General features: G+C 41.2%; 1 protein-coding gene across 1 annotated transcript in view; it reads left to right on the top strand.

Moving 5' to 3' along the window:
• The window catches only part of LOC133451837 (double-stranded RNA-specific editase B2-like), a 51,920-nt gene extending 31,091 nt beyond the window's left edge, over positions 1-20,829 (top strand). Inside the window, exons 3-10 of the mRNA XM_061730977.1 lie at positions 1,149-2,092; positions 7,407-7,524; positions 9,453-9,621; positions 11,077-11,234; positions 12,354-12,507; positions 15,298-15,479; positions 16,765-16,946; positions 19,598-20,829. Coding sequence (XP_061586961.1) covers positions 1,149-2,092; positions 7,407-7,524; positions 9,453-9,621; positions 11,077-11,234; positions 12,354-12,507; positions 15,298-15,479; positions 16,765-16,946; positions 19,598-19,774 — 2,084 coding nt within the window. The 3' untranslated portion in view covers positions 19,775-20,829. The remainder of the gene's footprint in view (positions 1-1,148; positions 2,093-7,406; positions 7,525-9,452; positions 9,622-11,076; positions 11,235-12,353; positions 12,508-15,297; positions 15,480-16,764; positions 16,947-19,597) is intronic.
• Positions 20,830-22,031: the final 1,202 nt, after the last annotated feature.

Raw genomic sequence — 22,031 nt, 5'->3', positions numbered from 1 at the left:
CTCGGGGCTCATGTTCTGGATCTGTGGAAAAATACTAGAGACAACTTCTGTTGTAATAGATGCTATATAAATAAAAGTGAAAATATTTTGTGCACTTTGTTTATTCAAGAAAAACTGTTTTGTTAAGTTTCTGTTGTTTCTGAAGAAAACCTTTTGTTATAATAAGATATTTTCTATCTCTGTATCTATAAACCTTACCAACATTCAAACCTGGGTTTTAACTCGTTTATAATTCAAATAGGGGAAAAAAAAGTCATTAAAACACTTAAGTCATGAAAGTTCACACAGATTTAACAATTTCGCATTTTTAAAATGTATTGGTATCAGTGATCTGTCCCCGTTTCCACTTGGTAGTGGATCTGTCACAAGGCGTGGTGTTGAGGACCCAAACGCAAGGAGAGAGAGGGAGGCTGGAGGCAGGAGTTCTCAAAAAACAGAAGGATTTATTCCACAAAAAAGCCAAACTAAAATGCTGCAGAGCAGGATCAAAAACAACTCACGTATACAGGGATCGAAAACCAGGAGTACATGGAGGGAACAAACAGTACGGACCGACAGGCAACAAAGGAATGACAAGACCAGATATACACAGGGGATAACGAGACACGACGAGACACAGGTGCAGACACAATCAGGGCAAAGGGGAAACAGGAGGGACAGAACTAAAACTCAAACTGGGGGGAAGTGTCAAACCCTGACAGGATCGATACCAAATCGGTGGTGTGACTACAGAACATAAACAAATACAAACGAGACACAGGTGCAGACAATCAGGGCTGATGGGAACAAAGGAAGTCATGACGTAACTGAAACAGACACAGGTTTAGAAATAAAACAGGAAGTAAATAACAAAACTGTTACAAAGCTATGACAGCAGTCCTGGATGTAGGCTGAGAGCCTGGGTGCTAAAAACAAATTAATTGATGCAACTTTGGAGAGGACCTACACCTGATTGATATTCTGCTGATATATGAGACATACAAGTCAGATTTTCTGGAACCCTTTCCGCCCGAATGATCCTCCACTTGATAGATTTGATTGCACAGTAAAATTCAACCTGCCAAGATCTCAGATTCATAGACTGACAAAAGGCAATCTTTTAAGTTCTGATCCTCACATTTCCTGTCATGGGTTTCATCTTCCAACAGGTAACCACAGTTTGGAGGTTAAAGAGAATGAAACTGAGAAAAACCAGCTGGACCACGAGCTTCTACGAAAGTATCATCCATCTACTTTTTACACAACGTTCCCCAAGCACAAACCCAGAGCCCCGAAGAGGAAGCAGCCGCTGGTGGACGGGAAGGACCAGCCGCTCTTCCAAAGCCCGCTGACCTGTAAGAGGGCAGCCTGGGCCGTGACCCAGAAGAACGCACTGGTGCAGCTGAACGAGTTACGACCGGGTCTGCGATACGAGGTGGTGTCGAAAAGCGGCCCGCTTCACTCCCCGGTGTTCTCCGCCGGTGTGGAGGTCAACGGCTTCCACTTCGAGGGTCTAGGATCCACAAAGAAACAGGCCAAGATGAGGGCAGCAGAGCTGGCTCTCCAGTCCTTCATCCAGTTCCCCAACACCTTCCTGACTCACGCAGTGCTGGGAAACGGTACAACCGTGGACTTTACGGCAGACAAGCTGAACCTCCCCGATACATTCCTCGAAACCTTTGAACCGCTGAACATTGAAAACTGCGATCTCCTGCACCGCAACGCGGCAAGGAAGGACGTCTTTTCAAGCATCTACAGCCGCAGGCACCTCGTTCAATTGACGCTGGACTTACTTTCTTCTGCGAATCCAAAGAGTCGAGCCCTCAGCAACTCACTTTTAGAGCACCTTAGTCCAGTGGAGCTGCTCGGCGAGCTTCAGCCAGGACTCAGATACGTGTGTCTTACAGAGAAGGTTCCCGGCAGGCGGATGAGGAACTTCATCATGGTTGTGAAGCTGGATGGAAAGGTGTTTGAAGGTTGCGGTCACAGTAAGAGACTGGCCAAGACCCGGGCCGCAGCAGCGGCCCTGTACGCTCTTTTCAACATAAGTCTGGGACCAGAGAGGACGTTAATGGGCTTCCAGAGCGGCAGGACCACAAATCAGCTACCTCAGGTACGAGAAATAATTACCTTTTGTTGCAAAACAGTCAACATTGTGTTTGAAACGAAACGTTTCTCCAGCTTGTCTCAAAGGTTCAGGGTTATCTGACTGAAGTAAAGTTGGATTCTCTTTTGTGGTTTATAAAAATGATAATTTGTACTGCAAACACATCATTTTTAGAATATTTTACCAAGTTATGCTATTTTCCTACCATCTACTATTTAAAGTCCTTGTGTATAACATGTAGGGAACTATATTAACCCTTTACGCTTACTCGCTTAGCCTAATCTACGATTTATGTTCTTAAATGACATTTGTCACCTGTACTGGGGGCTCCTGGGTAATACACATACACAAAGACAAAGTGCAGAAACCAGACCTTAACCATGGAGGAAGGAAACAGTACGGACCAGCAGGGAGCAAAGGGAAAGACAAGATATACAGAGAAGGGTTGAGGAGACACAGGTGCAGACAATCAAGGCAGATGGGAACAAGGGAAGTCAAGACATAACTGAAACAAAGACATGGGTTTCAAAATAAAACAGGAACTAAAAACCCCAAAACTGGGACATCATACCGTGCATTGGCTTCTCTTCTCAATCTCTTCTTCCTCATCACTGGATTCCAGGGGGCCGAGACACTCACTTCTCATCTTTTCATGTGGCCTACGTGTCGGCGATCGGTTCAAACCTTTACCCACAACCACTCATTCTTCCTCTTTCCCTGTTTAATGACCATATTTAGAAGCTGGGTTCATTTCCGTATCTATACACAACTACGATGCTGCTGATGCTCAAACAGTCGCTCCACTTTGGGATGTTCATCATTTACAGTGGGGCAAAAAAGTATTTATTCAGCCACCAATTGTGCAAGTTCTCCCACTTAAAAAGATGAGATATACCTGTAATTTTCATCACAGGTATGTGATACCACTTGTATGTCTTCCATTTTCTAATAATTGCTCCCACAGTTGATTTCTTCACACCAAGCTGCTGACCTATTGCAGATTCAGTCTTCCCAGCCTGGTGCAGGTCTACAACTTAGTTTCTCACGTCCTTTGACAGCTCTTTGGTCTTGGCCATAGTGGAGTTTGGAGTGTGACTGTTTGAGGTTGTGGACAGGCGTCTTTTATACTGATAACCAGTTAAAACAGGTGCCATTAATACAGGTAACTGTCTGGCCGAGACTCAAAGCATGACTGCAGAGATATTAGATAACAAAGGCTTTTATTGAATTGACTGGAGACCTCGGACCGAGTGACAAAAAATGGCTATAAAAACAAAACTAGACACTATAGAGAGAACAATGAACACTCCAAGAGGAGGGAAAAATAACTCTAATAAAAGGAAACAAACACAAAACGCTCCGTATGGAGGAAAGACCTGCCTATATAAAATAATTTGGCTACAAACACCAATTTGATTTGATGGTTTTATTTTTAACATGCAAAAAAAAGAGTACAAAAAAGTAAAAAACAGAATACACACACATATATATATATATATATATATATATATATATATATATATATATATATATATATATATATATATATATATATGTACAATCACAATCACTCTTAAAGAGGTAAAAACAAGAACTATGAATTTAAGCTAGGATATAAGTGAACAAACAAAAAATCACTCTTGAACGAGGAATAAATAAAGGGCTATGAATCTAAGCTAAGGTAGAAAATTTACGAACAAAAAAACACTCTTGAACAAGGAAAATGAAGGGCTATGAAATTTAGCTAAGGAAAAAACTGCAAACAAAAAAATCACTCATCACGAGGAACAAACGGCTCACTATGGGGATTACTAAGACACTCTGGCACAAGACAAGGGGAACACAGACTATTTAAACACATGGAGGGAAATAGGGGACAGGTGGAAACAATCAGACTGAGACACATGAGGAAGTGCAAGTGACCTGAAACGAGAGGAGAATTACTTTTCAAAGTAAAACAGGAAATGACCTCCCCATGGTGTGACAGTAAGTGGAGGACAGAGGAGACTCTTAAAGAAGAAGTTACAGGTCTGTGAAAGCCAGAAATCTTGCTTGTTTGTAGGTGACCAAATACTTATTTTACCAACGATTTTACCAATTAATTCAGTAAAAATCCTACAATGTGATTTCCTGGATTCTTTCCCCCCATTCTGTCTCTCATAGTTGAAGTTACCTATGATGAAAATTACAGGCCTCTCTCATCTTTTTAAGTGGGAAAACTTGAACAATTGGTGGCTGGCTAAATACTTTTTTGCCCCACTGTACGTGTACGTCGCCTAGAGCTTTCAGACACAAAAATCATATAAACTAGATACCATGATGAGCTGAGCAGCAGCGATGGGTTTTTCCACAAACGTTTACATCAGCATTCGACAAGAAATATAGAGAGGCAGCTCTATATGTACATTGAAGTGACCTTCATGGAGACAAATGTCCCTCTAAATGGGGCCGAGGTGTGCTGCACATCGGCGTGGCCGTCGTGTCCCGAGGCCCGGCAGCCGGATGGCGTCTCCCACGCTCCTCTGCGCCATCCAAACAACTTCATTATGTCTCGGAGTCCTGCGAGAATTGTCCTCGGCGTCTTTTGCCGTCTTGCTTTATGAGTACGAGCAGATCCGTCACCCCCGGTTCGACTCCCGGGAGCTGAGGGTTGTTGGAATATGCAAAACAATAATGGAAAAAGACAGACGGATACATAGATAGAAGCAGCAGATACTTTCTTGTGCCCGGAGGGCGGGGGTTGATGACGGACAGATGGGCCGATGACGGTTTGGGTTGAAGAAGAAAAGCAAATGTCATCTTTGGGGGTTTGAACAAAAAGGAGCCTTTCACAGACCCTCCAACTCCTCAACCCCCCCCCATAAAAAACTAGAATCTGAGCTGTCTGTCAGGCAGTGTAACCAGAGCCGGATTAACGCAAAGGCAGACTAGGCACGTGCCTAGGGCCCGACGGGGGGGGGGGGCCCAGACAGAGGGACAAAAAAAAAAAAAAAAAAAAAAAAAAATTTTTTTTTTTTTTTTTTTTTTTTTTTTTGTCTGCACACATATTAATGGTTGATAACATGCCGGTAAAAACCTAAGGCATATATATATATGTGCATTATTACTACACGGGGCCTGGCGCCCCAAGGGGCCTGGCGCTATGGGCCGTTTTTTTTTTTCCCCTATTTTTTTTTTTTCCTTATAAATATCAACAGTCACGTTCCATTACAGACCTAAATGTGTACTAGTCTGTGCATATCAATAAATATATGTGCAATGATGACGCGTGTCTGTTGTTCAATACAACTGATCAGACCAAGCGCAGACACAAGCTGCTCTGATCCAGACGGGTGGAGTTGGAACAAACTGTCACACAATGTCGAGAGAACGAGACAGATTAAGGAAATTTCCATCAGGGGATGAAAAAAGAAAAAAACTAAAGAAAATGGAAGAGCCTCTCTGAAAGGCACGTTTGATAAATTTGTTACAAAAATCCCCGATCCGCCCGGGTCTCAAGCAGCCGTGGGGCCCCGCGTTGAGGCAAGAGATGATGATGAGGCAGGGGAAGGTATCCAGTATTTTGCTAATTGGAGAGTTAAAATTGCGCATATAAACACCCGATCCGACCCGAAAAACCCAAAAATTTCGCGCCCGCTCGCTACGCTCACGCGCGAGGGCCCCCCTTGCTATTTCACACAGGGCCTCGCAAATCTCCCAGACGGCTCTGCATACACATACACATACATACATATACACATACAGACAGACATACATACTACAGCACACTTTGTCTTACTGCAAATTGTATTGGTCTTTGTAGATTTGACTTCTTATTTAACTATTCAATTTAATCAACACATTTAATTAAGATTTTCTGCAAAATGCTCACAATCGATAAGATAAGGATAATTTAATAGCATTTAATAGAGCGTTGTAATAACGTATAAATAATAAAAGTCTAAAAATAGTCTGATAGACTGTTTAATATACAACACATGACTTATTTTGGAATACAAAGAACCCACTTGACTATGACTATGCTATGTAAAATGTGAATTAAGTTTTATTAGTAACTTTGGTAAGTTTAAGATTTCATAAATAACATCGATGGAGGGGGGCCCAAAAATCACAGTCTGCCTAGTGTAGTCCATTTATTTAATCCGGCTCTGAGTGTAACGCATTAATGAACATTATTACAGCACATTAGGGATGGAGGAGGAGCGGCAGCAGACCGGGGAGACGGAGGTGGAGCGGGAAGGCGGTGTGAAGAGCAAAAATAATCCGACAGATAATTGTTTAAAACCCTCATTACACACGACCTTGTGCCACCGGCATCCAGAAAACACTGAGCACGACATGACGTGTGATGAAACACCCAGATCATGTCGTACTTCTTAAAGTTTAGCTTCATTAAATGGAATTAAAAGTTTATAATTAAAGCCATTTACCAGTGTATTAGGGCCAGGCAGGAGAAAAATAAAAATAATATTTTAGAGGAGGAAGATTTTTTTTTCATTATGCACTTCGAGAAAAAAGTCGAAATGTCGAGAAAAAAGTCGAAATGTTAAGAAAAAAGTTGAAATGTCGAGAATAAAGTCAACCTTCTGAGACTAACAAACAGCGCATATGACTGTCTTTACAAAATGGTAGGCCTTTAGATGAACTGGTGAAACTGTACTTCAGAATCGGCTTCAGTAACAAAGAAATTATTTCTCTTTTAGCTCATAACTGGATTGGATGGGCCAGAGGAGACATTTCGACTTTATTCACGAAATTTCGACTTTATTCTCGAAATTGTACTTCAACATTATTCTCGACATTTCGACTTTTTTCTCGAAGTGCACAATAAAAACAAATCTTCCCCTCTCAAATATTTTTTCTCCTGCATGGCCTTAATACTCTTCCGTAATTATCAGAATGAGCTTTAACTGAAGGAGGTTTACATCCAAAATGGGTTTATTGGTTCTTTCAAAGACTCGAAGGTCAATTAGCATGTTGTAATAATAACTGGCCACTGGGAGGCGTGCACGCGCTTGTCCACGTTTTATAGATGAGGTTGTAGATTTTGAATCATGAACATGTCTGGTCCTTTTTTACGTCATCAAGGTGGAGGGTTTTTGTTTCAGCGACCGTCGAGGAGTTTTCTTTTAAAATGTAACAAGACATTTGCTCACAAGTCATTTGAGCTGCTTTAAGGTGCACCAAACACGGCAAATTCCTGTTTATGTCCCCTGGTATGACAGAATACACTGAATAACGTAAAAATACATCTGAAAGTGAGCAATAATTTCACAGGAAGGCGAAGTTAGGAGGAACTGTAACATTCCCTTGTCTGCAGTTTTTTGCAGAGTCCATCTACCACTTGGTGAGAGAGAAATACCTGCAGCTGATGGGCAGCTATGCAGCCACGTCGCAAACCCATCACAAGGCGCTGGCAGGGATTGTAATGACCAGAGGTGAGTGGAGGAGAACCGGCATGAGACACAGAGACGGATCCGTCACATGAAAGTTGTCTGAGGTTTTGGCCTTAAAACTGGTCCATAACTATATACTTTATTTCAACCTGATGAAGTTTTCTCATTCAACACTCATAAACTTCTTTTACTCCCTATAGACAGCATGGAGGAGTGCATTGAGAGCAATGTGAGGTTCAGTGCCTTGCCCAAGGGTACTTCTTTGATGGAGGGAGGATAGAACCACACATTTTCCTTTCAAATTTTTCATTATTTGTCAAGCTTTTTGGTTGAATTTCTGCTCAAACATGTTATTTACACTTTAAAAGTAGGCTAAGCGATTTCTGGATGACGTCATATCTGACAGAACATAATTCTCAGAGCTGGAGCTCCTCCCTTCCTTTCCCTCGGGGTCTCCCTGCCCCTTTTCCACCAAACTGGTTCCAGAGCTGGTTCTGGTTCACAACTCGTTCAACTTGGAACCAGCTGAGAACCGGTTTGTTTTTCTACAGCTCGGGAGCTAAGGGGAGTCACGTCATTACGTCGCTGCAAACATCAGTTACGTCGCTGCGTTTGCGTGAAAGTTGCAGCAACAACAAGGTATCAGCTTTAATAGGACTTGGTCCACGTAGCTCCTCCGTGGACACATCTCTAAAAGACAGGTTGTCTCCTCCTCAGACCCATGATGCTTTGATGCATCCAGATTCATTCTTATTTGAAAATGTCTCCGTCTCCCAGTCTTGCTATAGAGGGAATGCGCGTGGCGTCACAGATTCGATTCACTGCGGGTTTCGCCCACTGAGTGTCAGAAAGACTGAGTGTCAGAAAGACTGAGCGGCAGAAAGACTGAGTGGCAGCGTAGACTTTCAGTTTGAGCAACTCGAAAACATCTAAAATGGGAAAGAGCTGTTGTGCGACATACAGTACTCATAGATTTAGCAAGAAATCAGAGTTTTACAGACTGCTGAAAAATAAGCTTAAGAGAGACAAATGGATCACTGCAATTCACAGAAATTGTGTATTTCCCCGGCGTAGAAATTAAGTACATATAAATATCAGGAAACTGGATTTGTGGCAAAACATTAATGTCCATGGACCACTGGTTCTTGGTAAGTGTACCAAATATTAATGTCCATGAACCACTGGTTCTTGGGGTAACTGTACGGGTCACTGTCAAGTCCAACTGCCTATAATTTAAGCCCATAATCGGCTGTTATCCCGTCTTCTCCACTAGTTGCAGCTGTTTTTGGGGGCGTGGTCCAGTGGGGAAGTGACGTCAATGCAGACCCTCTATTGCCGTAGGTCTTCCTAACTCTGCCCCCCTTCGCTTACGTAAGCGATTCTTTCCTCTGGCCCAGCAAAGAGTTGGTGCTACCTTGGAACCGGTTCTTCAGGCCCGGAGCCAGTTCTTTGTCAGTGGAAACAAAGAACCTGGTTCCAAACTCAGCACTGGACCAGAACCAGAACCAGAACCAGCCCTGGAACCAGTTTGGTGGAAAAGGGCTAAAACCTGGCCCATCTCAAACAAAACCCCTCCCCCTGAACGTGATTGGCTGGAGCAATGTTCCTCAAGCTTCCCCGGCTCTCTGTTTTCAGTTTATACAGCCAGAGACGTGCTTTCTCTTCTTTTTTTGGTTTTTAACAGCGAACGTGTGATGGGCAGCTAGTGGATGACGGGATGAGGTTCACTGTATACACCAAAAATTGCATAAAATTGCTAATCCTACCTTTAAATGCTAAATTTGCATGTATGCTCACTGAAAATATTTACTTTGAAAGGGCTGATTGATTATAGACAGCCTCTGGTAGGTTCTGGTAGTAAAAAAAAAAACATGTGTGTTTTGGTAGTTTAGATACTTTTATGCCCAAACAAATATTTGATTTAAAAAACCTGCATTGATCTCCATCTTCCGTCTTTTCTCTCCCTCCAGCATTTGACCTCAGATCCGCCCGGGTCGTGTCCCTGGCTACAGGGACCAAGTGTTTGGACTTAGACAACATGTGCGACCACGGCTGCACGCTCAGCGACTGTCACGCTGAGGTCCTCAGCCGCAGAGCGCTGGTTCGATACCTGTACACTCAGCTGGAGCTGCTGCTTCGGTGCGATCAGTCATTTGTCTTCTGTAAAAGTCTTTGGATTGTTCCCTAAAATGTTTTTCTTGACGTGGTTGCTGACAAAATTAGGTGTTTTAATGTAATTTTGTTTCAAGATCTCAATAAAATTTGTCATTTAGAATTTGGAATTATTAGTCACTCTATATAGTAATACCTCTTCTGGCCACATGGGGGCAGTATAGTACAAGAGAGTTCGTGTAGGAAAGACAACAAAGGACATCTGTGACATTAGGAGATGCTCAAGCCCCCATTTGATCAATCGAGTGTTTTTTTTACTTTTAATATTTGATGTAATCTAGTTTTAGGGGGGATTCTTCTGTCATAACTTAATTTTGGATCGTTATTGTTTTTCAGGGTTTTTTTGTTTAAAAAAGAAAAAAAAGGACAAAAACGTTTCCTCCAGTTTGTCGTACCGAGGAGACGACAATCGATCGCACACTTCTGCTTATTACCACCAACATTTATTTCTAAACAAATTTCAGGTGGAAAATGAATTATATAGTTTTAGAATCAGAACTAAAACAACATTTAAAATGCCACCAATTAAAAGTTGTGATTAAAAAAACTGACGGAACGTCCTGTTCCAGGGTCAGAATTTGTGCCCATTTTTAATTAACCTAAAAAAAGAATACAATTTGTTTTGAATGTGTTACATGTAGAGTTTTGTTAAACTTAATATATAAACAAATATATAATTAAAAGAACAAATGATTGAATTAAAACACAAAACTACAGGAAAATACTTGTAAGTGTTCCTTTTGTCTTTATTCCACATTTATTAGTTTAACTGTGTTTATTGTTGATTACCCACTCATTTTTTTTAGTTTTTTAATGAAACCTAGTGCTAAAATTGGCATCCTGTTCCAGGGTCAGAATTTGTGCCCGTTTTTAATTAACCTAAAAGATTAATTAAATTTTTTTTGAATGAGTTACATGTAGAGTTTTATGTTAAACTTTTTACTTATTTATTTTTTTTACAAAAAACAAATAATTAAATAATAATAATTAAAAAAAAACTAATTAAACTAAAACACAAAACTACAGGAAAATACTTGTAAATGTTCCTTTTGTCTTTATTCCACATTTATTAGTTTAATTGTGTTTATTGTTGTTAACCCACTCTTACTCATTTTTCTTGTTTTTTTTTGTTAGTTTTTTAATGAAACCTAGTGCTACAATTGGCATTAAATTTTTTTTTTCACAAGTGATTCACTTTCTCCCACAGTGTCCAATTGTGGCTCATATTCAGAGGGATATTTCTGTTATTTTACAGCATTTTATCTTGTATTTTTATATCTAATTCTTATTAGAAAGTATTTTGACCAGAATCTGTCATTAGAATTGTTTGTTTCTAGTTTCCAGTTAAAACCACGGTTGACCTTTGTGTAATTCTGTTTCCATCGCAGTAAAAGTGATTCCCTTTCTCTTTCCTGTGTGAAGTAAACCGGCAGCAGCCGATGAACCATCGATCTTTGTACCGAGCAAAGGATGCAGCGGTGGCTTCCGGCTGCAGGACGGCGTCCTCTTCCACATGTACGTCAGCTCGTCGCCCTGCGGAGACGCTCGACTCAACTGCCCCTACGAGGCCGCGGCTGCATGTGAGACAAAAACGTTTAAAACCAACTGTTAATGTTGCTTGTACTTGTGAGAATAAAGTCACATTCAATTAAAGGACTATATGCTATACATACACCTATACTGTATATATATATATATATATATATATATATATATATATATATATATATATATATATATGTATATACAATGTATATTTATTTATTTATTTCGATCATGTGCTCAGTATGGTACACTCATTCATAACATGTCGTGTAATCATTTGGATCGAAAAGGAATAGGCTGAAGCTCCGAGCTTATAAATGTCTACCCTTTAACCTTCACATTATTATTATTTACACTTTCTATAACAAATGCTTTCTAGCATTTCCACCTAAAAAAGAAGCAAACACAAAACACACACAAAAAAAAATATAACAACAAAGAACCAGTAAGAAAAGAAAAAAGGAAAAATAAATAATAAATAGTCCCGATTAAAACAAGGACAAAAAGATCAGTAATTATTACCTGCATAATCCCATAATTCTCTCTCTTGCATCGTATCCTTCAATCTTGTTGGTATTTACTAATCATGGTCTGTTTTAAACTATTTTTAAACTGTATGATGTTTTTACTTTGTTTAATTATCTGATTATATGTGTATATACAGTATATTGTACATATATACACACATATATATATATATATATATAGTACATATACATATATATAAACACACACATACATACATACATACATACATACATACATACATACATACATACATACATACATACATACATACACACACACATATATATATATATATATATATATATATATATATATATATATATACATATATATATATATATATATATATATATATATATATATATATTATATATATATATATCTTTTGGGTAGCCTTTACTGAAAGTATATTTGGAAAAAGTGGTTAGGAACTGGTTAGGAGTTTATGCACTGGAGTTGGAGAGGCACCGTTTGTGGTTTGTGTTTCGTACCAAATATCAACAGACGTGACGTCATCCAGAAATGTCTTACCCTGCCTTTAAACCCCTGCTCTGTGGAGCTGCAGCAGTCCCTCGGCAGGACGAAGCCTCCGTGAACTGGCCTCTCTCGCCTCTCTCTTCTGTCAGATCCCAGCAGGAGGTTTCGCTCTCACCTCCGGGTGAAGGTGAACGGCGGCGAGGGGACGCTGCCCGTCACGCCACGGAGAGCCAATCAGAAGCGGGACGGAGGGTCACCGGGGAAACCTGTCGTCACCCTGTCCTGCACTGATAAAATAGCAAAGTGAGTTCCAACGATAAATCGGCCGGTTGATGAAATGTATTTGGAAACTCATAAATATTCACACTTCACCGGTTTTACCAGCTTCCAGTACTTACAGGTTCTGTAACGCTTCTTGTTTCTGTATTTTTTACAAATAAATAAATAAAAAAATCTCTATATTTCAGATTTCTTTTCTACAAACAAATGTTGACCTGTAAGGTGCTTTTCAACCAAAAACTGACCTTTTTAGAGGCGCTAAATGACTATTGCAGCCTGGATCTTTTACCTTTACACAGAAGTCTCAGTTTCAGTGCAGATTAGACAGCATGTGAACGTCTCAGTAAATTGGTCTTCATTTACGGGGGTCCGGGGTAGTTTTATGAAGTCAGAGAAGAACAAGAATTCGGTGGAAGGTCTACTAGCCCAAAACAAATCCTGGCTTTGGGTTAGGTACTGTACTTCGGTGTGGCACCAAAAACTCGCTGGCTGGGCTCTGGTTCAGCTCTCAGTCCTCTCAATGTAACTTCAATGTAGGAGCCTAAATGTAATTTCAGTTAATATTTGGATAATTTAAGTTCATACGTTAATTGGTCATTTATGTTTATTCTGATAAAAAGGTTATTTACAGTATTCAGAGAAAAATGTTGACTATTTGTATTTATAATGTGAAAATAATAGTTTGATTTACTGCACTTGAAATAGCATTATTAATCAAGAGGAGGTTTTTGTCATTGATGTTCATTACAACAAGAGAATGAATACAAAGCGTCAAGCCTAAGGCTTCATTAATCAGGAACCTACATTCAAGTTCGAGTCCTATTCCCTTCTCATTCATCGCCGCCATTACCACGTATGCAAACACGGTAAACTGACACGCAGCGACCATCTCAGCTCCGTCCATGCTGATCTTGTCTTTCTGGTTAGATTTTTCTCCTTCTTTATTTTATTAATAGTTGGCACATAGATAAATTGTTGCATTATTGTTCCCAGGACACAGTGTTGTGCAAGTTCTTACTTCTCATGAACTAGTTCAAAGTTCAGTTCAGATAGTTTAAAAATGAACAGTTCATGTTCATAGTTCACCATTTTCACTTTGAACTAGTTCAAATTCAGTTCATTTCAATATTTTTAGGTGAGAAGTACGAATGAAACGCCCCCCTATCCTAAAGCTGTTCACTGTATACCAGTGGTCTCCAACCCTGGTCCTCAGGATCCTTTCCTGCATGTTTTAGTTTCCTTGCTTCATCACCCTGATAAAAACAACTGTCATTAACAGTCATTAACAGACTTGTGCAGACCTGGATGACAAGCTGATGACGACCATTAATTAGAATCAGGTGTGATGATGCAAGGAAACATCTAAAACAGTGGTTCCCAACCTGGGGTCCGGGCCCCCCCTGGGGGGGCGCCAGAGATCTCTGGGGGGGGGGGGGGGGGGGGGTGCAAAACTTTGTCTGCTTTGAAATTATGCAGTTGTAAAAATTATATTTGCGAATGAGTCATTCATAAGACATTGTTAGGAATAATTTATGAATGTCTTGAATATCTTTTGTGTTTTTTATACACTGGTGACAAACACAGGAAATGATTTCATTCCTTATTATTATATCATTACTCAACATTTAATCTACTCCGACAGGTTGTTAAAGGAAAAATGTTAAAAAATGTTGGTCTCATATTAAAAGAGACATTTTTCAGAAATATTTGTCCTTTTGTGCGTATTTTATACATTGGTGACATTGGAGAAAAACAACGTCATATGTATACAGAGTAAACCAAAGAGAAATGTATAAAAAAAACATAATTAATGTTCATTTTTTCAATTAAAGACTATATTGGTGCTAGTACGTACGGGTCGGGGGGCCTGGCTGGTCTTAGACACAAGTAGGGGGGGCTCCAAGGAAAAAAGGTTGGGAACCACTGATCTAAAACATGCAGGACGGGGGTACCGCGGACCAGGGTTGGAGACCCCTGCTGTTTACAATCATGTATTGTCCTAGTGGCTTTTCAACTTTACTCGGGCTGTAAATCTCCAACAATGTAGTCCATTATCAGTGTGTCTACCTGTTGCTGGGAAATCCTCCCCCTGAAGGTGCAGCAGTGGGACTGGGGTGGTTTGGGGTTGTTGGGTCTTCTTGGTCTTTCCTGATGACTTTGTTTGATTGTCAAGGACTTATTTTCTTACCCTGGACGGATGCTTTAACTCCACATGACGTTTCAAATGTGAAGTTGACGAGGCAGACGCTCTGACTTGTTTTCTCAGCACAGGTGGACATAATTTGCACAGAAAGGTTAGATTTTTACCGTCGGACTCTTTGGGAGACGATGTGTAAAATTCCTGCAGATAATGATAAGCGGATCATCATCTGACGTCTCTCTCTTCACTGGTCATGTAAAGACTGCACCGGGCTCGGGCCACCGTTGCCATGGAGCTGGAGCCCGTTGTTATGCTGGTGTGTGCGCTGCATTGTGGGTAATGTAGTGTGAAGTCATCATCTCGTCCAGTATTTTAAATGTGGTGAAATGTATTCCGTAATAATTGGACCTAAACAGTGAAGCTGAAACTCACATAATCTGAACAGTTCAAATTCCAGTTAGTGCTCTGCACGTTCAAGTTCTTTATTTGCAAATATGTTGAATCAGTGAATCCTACCAGGTCCAACGCTGTAGCGGAGACAGAACGACTTTCTTGCAGTGATTCACGTCAAACTTTCTGGAGAAGGTTCCTGGGATAAAACTGCAGCCTAAATGATCTTCTCCACTGAAGAAACATGAATCTGCCATCCCAACTGTACGTTCGCTCCTCCACAGGTGGAGCGTCGTGGGCCTCCAGGGGGCGCTCCTGTCTCACCTGGTGGAACCGGTCTACCTGCACAGCCTGACGGCGGGAACGCTCAGCCACACCGGTCACCTGGACCGAGTCATGGCGCGCCGGCTGGCGCCCGTCAAGCACCTGCCCTTCCCCTACCGCCGCCAGAAGCTGCTGCTGGGCTGTAGGTGCAAACCCTTCCTGTCACGGAAGAACCAGAACCACGTGAAGTTCAACAAAGCTTCCACATTTTTTACCTTCATTTTAGAGAAACGAGCTGGTTCAGTCAACCCGAGCAACATGTGACACTGACACACTTTATATAACACAAAAAGCTTAATTTTAAAAACTTTGAAGTCGCATGTGAACAAGACTCCACACCGTTTGACTAAACGTTCTCTTTATTGGATTTGAAACAGAGCTAATGCCTGGCCTCAGCATGGAGGATTATGGGAAATGTAGTGCAGTGTCTTGGAAGTAAAAATACAATAAATACCATAATAATAATATTATAATGAAAAAACAAACACAAAACAATAAATAATCAAACGTTCATTGGATTCTATACATGAATCTGACAGAACTGATCAATAACAGCTCTGTGCAGTAACTGATCCAACAGAAGTAAACACATGTAACAGTCTTGGTTCAGTCCTGGAGGCTTCTTTGGATCCAGCTGGTCAAAAGTCTCTGATGTGGACGGTGACTGACAGATCTGGCTGAAGCTGTTAACTTCCTGCTTCTGAATAAAATCCTTGTGTTCATGAAAAAAAAAAAAACTTTGAAGTTTACAGTGCAGAGACTTTCGATGTGAATGTAGTTTAAACCATCAGTGTGAGTTTCGCCAGTGAAAATGTTTCGTTTTCCACTGAATCCCAAACAGAAAACAGTTTTTCAGGATTGTTTTGTTTAAAAAAGAGAAAAAAAAGGACAAAAATGTTTCCTCCAGTTTGTCGTACGAGGAGACGACTTAATGAGCCCACACTTCTGAGCCCACACTTCTGCCTATTACCACCAAAATGTATTTATGAACAAATTTCAGATGAAAAATTAACGATATAGTTTCAGAATCAGAACTACATGTAAAACAACCATTAAAATACCTCCAATTAAAAAGTTGTGATTAAAAAAACATGACAAAACGTCCTGTTCCAGGGTCAGAATTTGTGCCCATTTTTAATTAACCTTTTTTGAATGAGTTACATGCAGAGTTTTGTTAAACTTAATATATAAACAAATATATAATTAAAAGAACAAATAATTAAATTAAAACACAAAACTACAGGAAAATACTTGTAAGTGTTCCATTTATTAGTTTAATTGTGTCTATTGTTGTTTACCTACTAATTTTTCTTGTTTTTTTGTCAATTTTTTAATGAAACCTAGTGCTACAATTGGCATTACATTTTTTCTCATTCTCATTCTCCTACTGTTTCCAATTGTGGAAAACATTTCCCGTCTCAATGCAGGTCTGAGCAGCGGAGAGGTTCGGTCTGCAGGGAAGGCGTCCAGCCTGAGCCTGAACTGGTCCTGGGGCGACGGGGGACCCGAGGAGGTCAGCCCCGCCACGGGGAGGAGGACGGACTCTGACGCTCCGTCGCGGCTCTGCAGACGCTCCCTGTTCGCCCGCTGGCTGAGGCTGCAGAAGCAGGTGAGAGCCGACGATGGGAAACTTCCCCCAGTTTCACACCAACATCTGCCTGACTGAAGCCGTTCACTAAGACCTTAATCCAAACAAGGGCCAATCCCAAATGTTCACCCCACTCACTACCACTAGCCCTCAAAATGAAGCCACAGGCGTAGGGCTTTGTAATCTTCCCTAGGGATTGGGACACCACTTGCTACGTCACTGCGTGGTTTACGTTCGGGTACGTAAGCGACTGCGTAGTTACGTTTGCACAAACGTCACACCATATCAGGAAGCCGAGAGCTAAAAGTTGTTTTAATTTCAGCTGTAGCGCTGTTAATATGCCACTTTATTAAGTTTTAATATTTTTTCAGGCGTAAAAGTAACCGTTAAGATCCCCAACCTGGGCTCAGTTTATCCAAATAACGCCTGTTAAGAAATTTGCTCCGATGTTTTCGGGGATGAGAAGAGCCTGCCGGGTCAATTTATGGTTCCGCGTTAAATCGACGCAGAGCCTACGGCGTAGGTTATGCGGCGACACGCACCTTACGGCATGCATCAGCGCGTAACCTACGCCGTAGGCTCTGCGTTGGTGTAACACGGAACCATAAATCAGCCTTTATTTTGGCGAAATCTGAAAAAACAACGCAACAACGAGCAAACTAGTGATTATGTACATTCACTGAGTGAATATTATGAAAGTAAAATATATATTTCTCGCTAGAAATGTAATCAAAACGCATTTTTATGCAGAAACTAACTCAAAATATTGATTTTATTCACTAAAAATGAGAAATGTCCGCCATGTTTTTTTGTTTGATTCATTCTGCAAATGATGAATTTTTTCTGGCCCTCGGTCGGCGAGTCAGCATCTGAAATCCCTCGCTGTGAAGGGCCAGATTCATACCCCCTACCCCTCGTTATGCCCTCTACCCCTACATGCAAAGAGGAATTGGAATTACCCTCACGGGAACGCGCAAAATTTAGGGGTAGGGCTGAAAAGTAGGGGTAGTGGGGTGTATTGGGACTGGCCCCAAGTCTACGCTCATTTTCTCAGGCTCGCTGTTGGGTCATACCATTAGTATGAACCAGTGGCGGCTGGTGCTAAAGTTTTTGGAGGGCGCAATTGACCTTGGCATACATAGGGGTGTAACAGTACACAGAAGTCACGGTTAGGTACAAGCTTGATACAATAGGGAAAAAAGAAACGTAAAAAATAATATTTTGGTCCTTTAATTTTGAAAAATGTAACCATCCAACATTGTTTTATTGGTCATAGTTTTTAGTGAAGCAGTTCAGTTCTGCTGCAGTGGAAAAAGAAAACATAAAGTATGGGTTTAACTTTTCAACAAGTCCACTGTTATTTTCTATTGTTTTGTTTCTCCTGGTTTGGGTTTGGATTCTGTTTGACCGGCGCCCCTTACTTCCGGAAGGAAATAACAAAATAAAAAAACATTTTGGAACCAAATAAATATTTAAACAACAATTAATTACTATTGACAGCCACACTCAGACTAAAATAACACCTTATTTTAATAATTATTTGCATCTTACATGTTTTTTTTATTTTATTCTTCTTCTCTTGATTTGATGGGGGCAGCACCCTAGCGCCCTCTACTGACCAGCCGCCACTGGTATGAACTAAGGAAGCAGGAAAATACAGGGAAAGATGTAAATACTGCGCACATTTGTAGGGGGTCAACTGAAATGATTAGACAGTCTATCACTGAAACCAGGTGTGAAACCATAAAATGTATCAGAAGACCAGTCCAAACCTTTATTGCGGGGCAGGAGGGATCTCCTGTAGAGGTCTGAAGGATCTCCTGTAGAGGTCTGAAGGATCTCCCGTAGAGGTCTGAAGGATCTCCTGTAGAGGTCTGAAGGATCTCCCGTAGAGGTCTGAAGGATCTCCTGTAGAGGTCTGAAGGATCTCCCGTAGAGGTCTGAAGGATCTCCCGTAGAGGTCTGAAGGATCTCCTGTAGAGGTCTGAAGGATCTCCTGTAGAGGTCTGGACGATCTCCTGTAGAGGAGTGGAGGATCTCCTGTAGAGGTCTGAAGGATCTCTCGTAGAGGTCTGAAGGATCTGCCGTAGAGGTCTGAAGGATCTCCCGTAGAGGTCTGAAGGATCTCCTGTAGAGGTCTGGACAATCTCCTGTAGAGGTCTGAAGGATCTCTCGTAGAGGTCTGAAGGATCTCCTGTAGAGGTCTGGACAATCTCCTGTAGAGGTCTGAAGGATCTCTCGTAGAGGTCTGGACGATCTCCTGTAGAGGAGTGGAGGATCTCCTGTAGAGGTCTGAAGGATCTCCCGTAGAGGTCTGAAGGATCTCCTGTAGAGGTCTGAAGGATCTCCTGTAGAGGTCTGGACGATCTCCTGTAGAGGAGTGGAGGATCTCCTGTAGAGGTCTGAAGGATCTCTCGTAGAGGTCTGAAGGATCTGCCGTAGAGGTCTGAAGGATCTCCCGTAGAGGTCTGAAGGATCTCCTGTAGAGGTCTGGACAATCTCCTGTAGAGGTCTGAAGGATCTCTCGTAGAGGTCTGAAGGATCTCCTGTAGAGGTTTGAAGGATCTCCTATAGAGGTCTGTAGAGGTCTCAGGGAGATTATGACACAAAGAAAGTGAGTCTTCTGTCCTCAAATAACTGCAGGAAACCATGTTTCTGTCCCTCTTTCTCAGTTAAATGGACCTGCGTTGGGTGCAGGAGCCACTGCAGGAACATATTCTACTTGGAAGATGGCTGCTGGACGGTACCAGAGGGCGGTGCAGCGGTTCAGCTTCGCTCTGCAGGGTGGAGGTCTGGGAACGTGGCTCAGGAAACCTCCCAAGATGGGTCACTTTACCGTCAGCGTGTAAACAACTGAGTGCACGTTGTGAAACTTGATGGAGTAAAAGTTAAAATCGGAAGCTGCAGACTGCTGAGCTTCACTTCATAACACCACGATGACTGATGAGGGATTGATGACCGCTGCTGCCCAATCAACAGTCTGCACCCCCAATGATACAGAAATGCATTGCTTTATATCTTCACCTTCGATAATCTTGTTCAAAAAAACTTCCAACGTTTTTTCATTTCCACATTAACTTCAGTTTTTGGGGCTTGTAGTGACCTCCGGTGGACGGTCGAGGAACTGCTCCTATTTAGTTCCAGAAGTCAGAATATTCTCGTTTGGTTCAAATGTGAGAGAGCAGCGCCCCCTCTGTCTGCCTGTGATCACACAAAACAGTCACGATTAAAAACTGTCATCTTCCAAAGTCATTTCACTGTATTTTGTCTGTAAAATTTAGTTCTGACGTTTCCTTTGTGATTTTTTAGGTTATTCTTAAAGGCTATTCTTAAACTGAGTTTTAACCCTCAAACACTTTCAGAAGTCGAACCGACTGAAACATTCCCACCTTCTCAGTTCATAACTGATAAAAGTGATAAGTGTCAGGTTTTCCTTCAGCATTCATCCAGACAGACTTCTGTTTACATTTTATCATCTACAATATTTATGTTTTACTTCTTTTTTTAGTGTTTTCTGCTCTTTATGTAACTTTCTGTCCTGGACATTTTATCCTGGTTCACGTCTGCAACCTCAGGACCTGGAAACAGTGAAGATCAGGAGTGACGTCACACTGCCCCCTACAGGAAGATAATTACATAACATGGACTCAGCTTTTTAAAGAGGACAGAAGTGTTACAACATGAAATCAAGAGTGAAGGAAAATGTTTATTTGTTGAATCATGAAAATCCCCCCAAATTGTCTCGTGATTTACAATTTAGGAAAAGGTTTTTGGGTTAAAAGGGTGTTATTAAAAACTTTTGTTGTTGCTGAATATGAAAGTTAATATGATTAGGGATGCAGAATGTACAATAATTGAACGTTAAGAAAATAAAATAAAATTTTCATTCGTTAATTAACCTGTCTGACATGTTTATAATTATCATGACATTTTATTTGCACAGTGGAGACGTGAAGGAATTCATTTGAACAAAAACGCTGACTAAAGATAGAAATAATATTAAATAAGTTTAATTTTTCCAGACACAAAGACATTCAGAAATGTCACTGACCAAGAGCAACACACTCAAGTTTAGACCAAACAAATAATAACGTAATAAAAGCAGCAGGGATTCAAACAACCCGATGTAAAACTTAAAAAAAAAAAGTACACACCCACATCGTTCTCTTCGCTTCAAGTTGACGGAGAACCATAAATCAGGGTTGAACCCATAGACATATATAAAGGCTAGATGACTCGTCCGCGCTGCTGCCAATGGAGAGCGACGTCGTCACACGGCGGCCATCTTGCCACAGGAGAGCTCGCTCAGAATAACATTGTGTTCAATAGAGCATGTACTGCTTAAACAACCTTAACTTGCTCAATTCTCAACAGATTTTCAAACAGTTTGGTTTGTCATGAACGTCAGAGATGTAGTTATGACACTGCATACTTGTGAATAATTATAAACATTGAAAAACGTACTTTTATATGAAAATAACCAGAAACAGATAGCCATGACATGGTTTTCATATTTAATCAATATTTCTATAGTATTCCTAGTAATATTTATAGTTACATTATAACATATATATATTATTACCATATAACATATATATTGTGGCGGACACAATAACGGACCTCGCACCCATCAGGACTGTATGGAAGGGGGCGTGGTCACAAGCATGTATTTGGTTGCTTAGCAACGTGTGTTAGTTTACAGTTGTCAACTGACAGTTCTTTTAGTTCAGTTGGATTCCGCTGTCACGGAATAAAGACGTGTTTTACCAACCTCTGGAGTCGAGCCTCATCCTGCCACATTGGTGACCCCTTGTTTGAGCATGTTTGAAGAAACAGAAGATATCTCGTCTTCATCTCAGCAGCCTCCGCAGCCCGCAGGTTCCGCTGCGGTTTTGAGGCTCCCTGAATTTTGGCAGGAGGACTCCGGTTCCTGGTTCGAGCACATCGAGGCGCTTTTCCGGCTACGGGGAATCACTGATGATGATTCCCGGTATCATCTGGTCGTCGTCGCCCTTGGCCAACAGTCCACTCGGCGCGCCCTGCAGCTGCTCCGTGCGCCTCCGCAACGGGACAAGTACGCCGCGCTGAAGCAGCTGCTGCTCCGGA

The sequence above is a fragment of the Cololabis saira genome, chromosome 10 (genome assembly GCF_033807715.1).
Source record: "Cololabis saira isolate AMF1-May2022 chromosome 10, fColSai1.1, whole genome shotgun sequence".
NCBI lineage: Eukaryota > Metazoa > Chordata > Actinopteri > Beloniformes > Belonidae > Cololabis > Cololabis saira.
This window is presented reverse-complemented; position numbering and strand designations above follow the sequence as displayed.